At 39.1% G+C, this 9,723-nt stretch overlaps 1 protein-coding gene across 1 annotated transcript in view; it reads left to right on the top strand.

The window, feature by feature from the left end:
- The first annotated feature begins 592 nt into the window (after nucleotides 1-592).
- The window catches only part of LOC139719029 (zonadhesin-like), a 45,351-nt gene continuing 36,220 nt past the window's right edge, over nucleotides 593-9,723 (top strand). Inside the window, exons 1-7 of the mRNA XM_071630472.1 lie at nucleotides 593-772; nucleotides 1,416-1,526; nucleotides 3,019-3,162; nucleotides 5,398-5,530; nucleotides 6,811-6,987; nucleotides 7,949-8,455; nucleotides 9,454-9,477. Coding sequence (XP_071486573.1) covers nucleotides 593-772; nucleotides 1,416-1,526; nucleotides 3,019-3,162; nucleotides 5,398-5,530; nucleotides 6,811-6,987; nucleotides 7,949-8,455; nucleotides 9,454-9,477 — 1,276 coding nt within the window. The remainder of the gene's footprint in view (nucleotides 773-1,415; nucleotides 1,527-3,018; nucleotides 3,163-5,397; nucleotides 5,531-6,810; nucleotides 6,988-7,948; nucleotides 8,456-9,453; nucleotides 9,478-9,723) is intronic.

The raw sequence follows: 9,723 nt of genomic DNA, 5'->3' as shown, positions 1-9,723 counted from the left end.
GGGGGAACAAATCCTAATATGTGATTTGTCAATTCTCGCAATGAGCCGAAGGGAAGTTCAGAGTTTCTTTTCTATTTGTGAACTACAGTTTTTGTTGAATTTGGATGTTTGTTTGTTTTTTTTGGCTTTTTCTTTTTAATCCAGATATTCTTGCCTTGGTAAAGTACCCATGATATGCAGTATTTAGAAGTATGTCTGATTTTGTGTATACAATACCAAAAGAGAAGTGTTGAGTTTCTTAATATGCTCTCTTTACTTGACAATGTATAACAAGTTAGTGTTGCCTGTATTTTTTTGTGTGTGTCAAATAGGTAAATGTCAATTACAGAGATAAGATGCAGAGAGAGACGAGTTTGAAGGTTGGTAGTTTTGGGAAAATAAGGACTCATTGCGTACGGAAAAATAGAATTCACTAGCTGAAGAAGTGTGCATTTATTGTGACTGTATGTTTGACTTTGGCAACACAAAGCTGAGTGATTTTAGCACAGTGACACTAGTGAAGGGTCTCACATAAAGAAGAGTTACTAGATTTAGTAACCCGGCCCGCGTCACGACCTTTACGATCCACGATTACATTTTGCAAGAGGACGACATGACGACTTGTCTGTACTGGGATGGCGTGCACGTCGTGACGTTCGATGGTAAACACTACGTCATGCCAGGCAGCGAGACATGCGAGAAGGTCGTCGTGCAGCATCAGCCGTCTCTCGGGGGAGAGATCCTGAAAGTGCTGTCCAAGGATGGAGAGGTCATGATCCAGCAGGGGTCAAAGGTCAGAAGTCAATACTGTATACGCCGTTATTTTCGTGAGGGTTTCATTTTCGCGAATTTTGCGAGCTTCGGGCTGATCGCGAAAATATTGGCGTATACAGTAATCTTTCTATGTTTATTGCTCAGAAGTAGACACACTGTCCGGCAGAGATCAACACCTGGAGAATTAAGCCCAATCCTTCTTTACTCTCTATGACTTTTTGGGAAATTGTGTTTACTTTGGGCCTTTAGTTTTACTTAACTGCAAGGAGTTACTATTAATGAAAATTTGATACTTTTTGACAGTTAAAGTACATACAGGGTTAGCTACTCCCTTTAGGGATCTTGGTTGTATGTGACCCCTCCTATACTGATTCCAACCAGCTGTGTAAGTGTTAGAAACAAAATCCTTGAAATTAGTAAAGTTTGAAAATAAAGTATAGGTCAAATCTTTTTTCTGTGTAAGCTTACATTAAGATCACTGACAATTTGTCATCATTTCCTCTGTCTTTGAGTACTTTTTCTCCGCTTTGAATCTGAATCCTCACACAGTTTAGTCCCACCCATGTGTTACAATGTAGGTACAAATGTACAAAATGTAAGTGGACGAATATGCAACCCATAAGTGCTTGAGCCCGTCCAGACTGCTTAATTGCCACTTGAAGCCAAAATTTCTGTTTGCTGCCTTCAGGACCCGACTTACACTGGACCAGGCCACGTTCTCGAGATCAGATTTACCTGATGGTATCCAGAGGAGACATCCCGGCAATGAAGTGGTAAGCATAGCGCCCTCATTGTTGGCAGGATAGCAATTTACTGTGCTCTCATTTGATTTCTGTGGAGCTAATCTGCAGGATATGATGTTCAGAACACAAAGGCTCAGGTAGAATTTAAGCAACAACAACAACAAAAACAATTATTTTTTGCTACTAGTTTCACATCTACTCCTGATTTTGGTTGATGTTGTTATTGTTTTTGCTATTATTAATATGGTTGTTATCATTATCATTATGACCATTATTGTTATTTTTATTATTGTTATCATCATCATCATTATTATCATTATTGTTATTATATTATATTATTATTATTATTATTATTATTATTATTATTATTATCACCAACATCATCACTATTATTATTATTATTATTATTATTATTATTATTATTATTATTATTATTGTTATTATTATTATTATATCATCATCATCATCATCATCATCATCATGGCTGGAGCACTTGTATATGGTAGAATTGTTACTTTAGGTTACAAGAATCGTCAAGCAGTATGACACATTGTCATTGAATACAAAATGGACTGGTGTGAGACTAGCAATTTTTACTATTACTTCTCCCATGGAGGTTTTGTTTTTGCTGGCATTGGTTTCTAGATCTGTCAGTTTGCGAGCTAACTCAAAATATTGCCAGCGGATCTAGATGAATCTTACAGGATAAGTTGATAATGACAAAAGGAACAGATGATTACATTTTGCTAGTGATCTGGATTGCCGTGTGGATCCAGGAACTTTTTTTTAAAATTCAAGAATTATCATTGGCAAAGAAGACCGACAAATGAGAGATTCAAGCTGTGTGTATTTGAGGTGTGAATATAAGCACTGAATGCATTCTCAAGGTACAAATTGTACAGCATGCAGGAAGCTGATGAGATGTACTCTGAGACACCACAAAGACATCTCTATAAGTTTTGTGTCACCTGGGCCCTGTTTCATAAAGCTGTTCGTGAAGTTACGAACAACTTACGAGCGACTGGTTATCAGATCTGATGTGCTATACTTATCAGAATTTCAATAATTCAGCACAAGAACTGATCACCAGTCGCTCGTAAGTCATTCGTAACTTTACGAACAGCTTTATGAAACACCCCCCCCCCCCCCCCCCCCCCCGGCTCTTATGTTTCTTGAGTGGTATCGTAAGTGCATTCTGCTTCCAAATATAGAAAGTGTTTAAGAAAAGAATTGAATGAAGGGGTGAAATGAGCACTTAATACATGTACCGGGAATTGTAAGTTTAAGACTGCCTGTGATGAAAAAAGTTTATGCATGGTCAGTGTCACAATCTTTTACCTTTGAAAAGTGAGACATGGCAGATTACGGCAAAACTGTTCTGAATTGTTAGTCATGATTACACATGTATACTGAAATACACTGGTAATACATATCAGTTTAATGACATAAGGCAAAGGAAAAAGATAATGGTCAAGAATGAACCATGGTCATTAAAACATTTTGTTTCATTCTTGCGATACAGATTGTGGAATTGGACTTTGGAGGTACAGTTGAGCTGACCAGGGCTGGTCTCTTGCGGGTCGAGTTGAAAAAGGGACTGGCGGTCAGTGGACTGTGCGGAAACATGGACGGCAATGTGGCCAATGACCAGCCAAGTGCAGACCAGGTATTGTACATTACTGTACACGTCACATGTAGCGAGTCTAAATTTTCATGAATTGTGACTTCCCGATGATTTCGCGAGTGGTTAAATTCGCGGTCTTTGAGTACTGTACTGAACTAAGAAACGTGTACATGTGCATCACATTTGTATCGAGATCAGAGTCGTTATTTTCGCGTGTCTTTAATATCGGGAATAGCATGGTCTGACTCACAAATTTTGCAATAATAAAAACCCTGTGAAATATTTGGTGTATACAGGAACATGATTGCTTTTTGCTCTACTTTATGAAATGCTAGAACCGTAAAAATCGGAATAAGGCCCCTCTTGACTCCATTCTGCTCCATTGGCTCACCACTATTGAATAAGCAGTTTTCAGCAGCTTTTCTTGCTACAGAATTGGAAAAAGAAATACACAACAAAACATGTGATTTCTGGGACTTTTGGAAGAGGACACCTCTGGCGATTGCAAGGTTTCATCTGTTCATTAATGTCAAAGTTGTCCATGGATTAAAAAGAGCTTTCTTTAAACTGACAGTGGATTCTCACTCCGAAATGATCAATGTTTACTCACTTTATTATCAGTCAATTTCTCTCTTTATTCTTTCAACATTTTTTATGCCTCCGCCACGAAGTGGTGCCGGAGGCATTATGTTTTTGGGTTGTCCGTACGTCCGTCCGTCCGTCCGCTTTTGTTTATGCGATAACTTGAGTAATATTGACTGGAATTTTACCAAACTTGGTCCAAGTATGAAGTATGATGGGGCAATTATTTGATTAGATTTTGGGTGAAATCAGCTAAAGGTCAAAGGTCAAGGTCAAATCATGAAATTGTATCCGTTTACGCGATAACTCAAGACTGGATGTAGCAAATTTCACCAAACTATATTGGAGGATGACGTATGATGGGACAATTACTTGATTAGTTTTTCAGTGAAATCGGACAGAGGTCAAAGGTCAAAGATCAAGGTCAAATCCTAAAATTTATCTGTTTACGTGATTACTCAAAACTGGATGAAGCAGCTTTCACCAAACTTAGTCCAAGGATGATGTACGATGGGACAATTAGTTGAGTAGACTTTAGTGACATTGGCAAGAGGTCAAAGGTCAAAAGGTCAAGGTCAAATGCTACAAATGTTGCAATTTCCCCCATATCTATGCAATGCCCAAAGGTATTTTCTTGAAACTTAGTGTGGATATGTACTACTGCGTAAAAATTCTCCAGAGAGAGTTTCATGTCATAAGGTCAAAGGTCAAAAGGTCAAAGGTTAGGTGAAAATGCTGCAATATCACTTTTCTCGCAAATGGTTCAATGTATATCTTCGTGGAACTTGGTACATATGCATGTACTGACTGGCAGGGATTATCTAGGGAAGTTAGGGGTCATGGGTCAATAGTAGGGGTCAAAGGTTAAGGTCAACTAAAAATTGTACAATTTCCCTCATATACTAGTATATGCAATGCTTGCATTATTAGTTTCAAAACTTAATACATGTACATGCATTACCTAATGGAGATTCTCTTGGAAATTTCCAGCCAGAAGGTCAAAGGTCAAAGGTTAAGGGTCAAGGGCTAGGTTTCAATGCCCCCCCCCCAAAAAAAAAAAAAAAAAAAAAAAATCTATTTTGTACTGTCATTACACTCTTTCTTCATACCTTGCAAATTACTCAATGCATAAACTTATAAAAAGGTCTGCCAGAATTCAAGTAAAAATTCTCAATTCCCCAAATATGTGTACCTGCACTCTTAGAAAATTATAGCAAACCCAGTTCAAGACATTTCTGACAAACCTGTCATTTCAATATTTTGCCAGTTATGTGAAACTGTCATGGATCACACATTGTGAAGACATTGTACTATACGCCTATTGGGAGAATCATGCATTATGGGCGAGGCATCAGTCGCCATCGCGACATTTCTAGTTTTTCTATACTTTTATAAACAACATATTTTTGCCAGACATTCACTTATAGGATGCCTTTTCTTTCTTTTTTTGTTTGTTAAGGGATCAAATTTTTCAAGCAGCCCTTAGATTAATCAATATTTGAATATCTTTTTGGTTGTGTGTACTTGTCAAGTAATTAGCTAAACCCTGATGACAATAAGTCATACCCTGGTACACAGTTTCTTTATTAATTCCTCTCCTTTAAGAATTACTTTTTCTTTTTAATTGGAGCTATTAGATGCCCAGTCTGACAAGGTCTTAACCCACCCCTCCCCCCAATTTTGTCTCTTTGGAAGGACTCAGTATTCCCCATGGGATGCTCAACTTTCACTTCATCGACCACCTCATCCTGCGCGACGGCTGACAGTGCGACCATGGAACAGGCAGAGCAAACCTGTCAGTTTCTTTTAAAGGATTCCCCAAAATATAGTAAGTACAAATAATGACCAATTTCTGTTAGATCTACACGTGTATGGCCTACTTGTTATCATCCTTACCATCAATACTGTAGAGTTATGCTATTGCTTAACTCTTTATGTGTCACATTCGCACGCCCGACTCAGTTGACGACATGCCAACTTCGCATATTTTGCTCAAACACATAAAGCCACATTGTGATGAAAGCGTTTATTGTGATTCCATTCCTGTCACATGTAGCTTGCGTTTTATGTGGTGATTGGCTATCAAGCAGCTAGTGTTCCCTACTGGAATTGCGAATAAATTCTGAGTTTCTGGCACTGTTTTGTGTGCAAAAAGTCATGCCTCTACAATAATGTAGCAACTGGTCATTTGAAAGAAAAACAATCAGGATTTGTCATACAATTTACATCAGAGCAAAGCTTAGCATTTTCTCTATAACTTTGCTCATTACATGTCCAGGGTGACAAAAATTTATTTAACTTACAAAGATATGAAAAGCAGAATGTTTCCCTAAAGCATGACTATGTTGCTGTTTCAGAATAATGTGGTATACAGGAGGTTTACATTAGGGCACATAAAAATTTAAAGAAAGAACTATTCTATGCCGCAACATCTGAAAGGAGGCTGGAGGCATTACATTTCCATGTATTCTGGTCTTCTGTCCATGTGCCTTACCCGTCTTAAAATGACTGAAGAAAAAAATGGGCTGATTGGGTTGTGGGTAAGATCACCAAAGGTCTAAAGATGGAGGGTAACTGGAGTCTGGCTTAGAAGCTTATTTCCAATAAAAAACATCGTGGGCATCCCAGTCCATTGTGCACTGTAGTCATATTGCTTAAGTTCATGTTTACACTATTTCTTCTTCCATCATTGTGCAAAATTGTGAATTACACCTTTCTGTGTATATGAAAAGAACAATGCTGAGTGACTTAATTTTGAATAATACATTAAACATACATAAGGGACATTGATGAGAGTTGTACTGAGCCTGTTGAGATTTCTTAACCCATTGAGGACAATCTCGAGTATACTCAGGCAATGGTCTACTGGAAATACGTGTTGTAGCAAAATCAAACCGTCCTCAACGGGTTAATCTGCCTGGCAATGATTTTACAAAATTATTGACCATCAGCTTCATTTGCATTCTCCTGTACTCTTGTATGTTGCCCGTTGGAAGGTTAGAATTTTCATGGAGATGGTATTAAACTTCCCATAAACAGCAGGTCAATCACATACCTCTGTCCATCTTTTTCCTCCCCCTCCTTCCCTCCCCCCCCCCCTTCCTCCAGGAGGCGTGTTCCAGGAATGTGAGTCCAAGGTGGACCCTGCGTCTTACTACCAACTCTGCAAGTCCAGTGTGTGCTACCAGGGCGAGGACCGTCACTGCTGGTGGATCGAGATGTATGCCCGGGAGTGTCAGGAACAACTCGTCAGCCTTCCGTCGTGGAAAGAGCAGACGGAATGTTGTGAGTCATTTTTTATGTTCTTGTTTTTTCTCTCTTTCTTGTTGTTGTTGCTTTTTTTTGTAGTTCCCACTCAGCAATCAAACACAGGTGCAGTGTTTGAATTGTTCATTATAATCCAGGGCCCCGTTTTACCAAAAGATAGAATCGATTTTAAATTTCCTTACCACAAAGGCTGCCATAGACTTACAGTTGAAATCAACTACAGTATATAATCAATTTTAACTCATCATAAAACAGGGCCCAGGCCTGTAACAAGGAGGGGGAGGGAGAATGATCTCGGCCATTTTGCAAGCAGGGTCCATTTGAGCAGAACAGAAACCCAAACAGAACTTGAAAGTTTTTCTCCAAAGCATCAAATGCAACAGAACTATTTCGACTTTTACCCCCCTCCCACAACCCCCATCCCCACCATAAACATTCTGGGTACAGATCTTACTAAATTATAGCATAAGTGGTTGTTATACACCTTCTGTTAACAATATGCATTTCAGCCTATTTCTATGTTTGATGTTCCTAGGATGCTTTTTTAAGTCGTAACAGAAATCCAAGTTCAGTGCACATTTGTGGACCAGCTGTATAGTGACATTTCAACCCCTGATTAAAGGATTTTTTCCTCTTCAATACAGGTTTTGTGAGTCAGCCATCATCGAACCTAGGTGAGATTTGATATTTGCAATCCTGCAGTCGTTGTTCTCCTTACATTCACAACATACAACTATAAATGTTTAATTTTGTCACATTAATTAATAGACAAGCAAGCCATGCTGCCCCAGCAGAACAGCATGCTACTGTAAGTTTACTCTGGAGATTTTGCTAGAAAAATACTATGCAGGTGTTAAGTGTTTGTATTAAGTGTTGCAGATAAACATACATTTATGATGCATGGAAACAGTGAAATATATCAGATGACAATTCTTAGAAATACAAGGCTAAATGGTGTTACCTGAAAATTTACTACAAGGCCATCATCCGCCACCCGCCTCGTCTCAAGAATGTGACAAGGAATATGGCTTTGACGTCTTCGAGCGACCAGAGTTGGACAGTGACGGGGTCACTGTCCTCTATGTCAGCGATGTCCTGAAGTGCCATGGCATGACAGCCAAGGTCAACTTCCGGGCAGAGACGGCAGAGCCATTCGACGTGCGCTTTTACAGGCCGGTGAAGTCCACTCAACTCCTGCTGGTGGGTAGCGAGACCATCACGCCCACGTCCCCAGGGAGGGCCGAGGTCCATCTCCTGGGCCAGGCCACGCCCATCCCGTATCGCCGCGGCGACATCCTCGCCATCAGCTCGGAGAGGAGCACAATCTCGTTCACCCACGGAGGGCCGACCAGCGGCGATGTGGTGGTGGTCAAGAACGTAGACAACCCGGAGATTGCGTCCGTCCGACCGGGAACGCTGGCCCGCGTTTATGAGCCAGTGAAGAAGCGGGAATACTCCTTATCAGCCCTGCTCAGTTGCTCTTGTGGTGAGATAAGATTCTACTTTCATCACTTTCCTCTCCCTCTTCCTCCTCCCTCCCCCCTTCCTGGAAAAAAAAAAAACATTATCATGTCATATGTCATGTTGAGAATTAGGAGGCATTCACACTGTAGAATTTATTGTGAATGAACCCTTTAGCGATTGAAGATTCTGGAGTGTACAGCAATAATGCTCTCATTTCGACAACTTTGTAAATAGTGTAAAAAAGCTCACTGCATGTTTATTTTTGTCTGTTTTAAGTTCTGTTCATTTAAAAGCCTATTAAGACTTTACCAAGAGAATGGTGTGTCACAGAAATAATTCTGACATACTTTTGTTGACCTTGGACCTTTTTCAAAGAACATAATTATATATTCTGTATGAAAATTCAAAATGGTAAAGCATAAGATTATCAAGAAAAACCAAACAGCAATTTTGCCATTTTGAGTTGCTAAAGGGTTAGTGCTCGCGTGAGCCGTTTGTGTGTATGTATGCATATGATTGTGTTTGTCTGAGTCAAGACACTAAGTATGGTGAGTGCGATGAGCAAGAATGCAAGGAAGAGATACCATTATCATATGAGGAGCACACAAAAAAGGCTTGTCAAATGCCATGAGGTGTATGCAAATTTCAGTTTTTATGACTCGAGTCTCATACAGAGATTCTGATATATGAGATAGGTTTCAGTATCCTTCATGAAAAATAACATCTTTATTTTTTTTTTTACATTATAAATGACAGCAAAGTTAACCCTTGACATACAATTTGTATGAAAGTGACAAGTATGCAAAATTGAGGATTATTTTCATCATCAAAAAGCACAGAAGAGCATCGACAATCCCAGCAGCTTATCTCTCCCTCAACATCACTTCCTCATCGTAATCTTTGTTTTATCAACTCTGTTTTCGTATCACCACATATTTCAGGTACGCCCCATTATAACATTTGTGCTTTGGTCAACTCTGATTTCATTTGACACTTCTTTGTTTTTTTTTATTTACACAGATGGGGAACCTGAAGGGCCTCCAAGTAAGTTCAGAAGAGAAAAAAATGTCACAGTAACTTGGTTTTGTAACTTCAATTAATTCTTTACTTTCTTCATTACTTATGTTGTGTTTCATTGTAACTTGTTAGCAAATCTCCAAACAAGTTGTCATCAGTTTATAGATTTGCGTCCCTAATCTCTGTCTCATTCAGATCATTGATGACGGGGATTTAAAAAAAAAAAAATTGTATGCAGTTATTATTAGATTTAAAAGCACTAGAGCCCGTCAA

Source organism: Diadema antillarum, unplaced genomic scaffold, assembly GCF_040938485.1.
Source record: "Diadema antillarum isolate AM-2024a unplaced genomic scaffold, OU_Dant_1.0 scf00000103, whole genome shotgun sequence".
NCBI classification, from domain to species: Eukaryota; Metazoa; Echinodermata; class Echinoidea; order Diadematoida; family Diadematidae; genus Diadema; species Diadema antillarum.
Note: the sequence above shows the minus strand (reverse complement) of the source record. Positions and strands in the feature narration are given on the sequence as shown.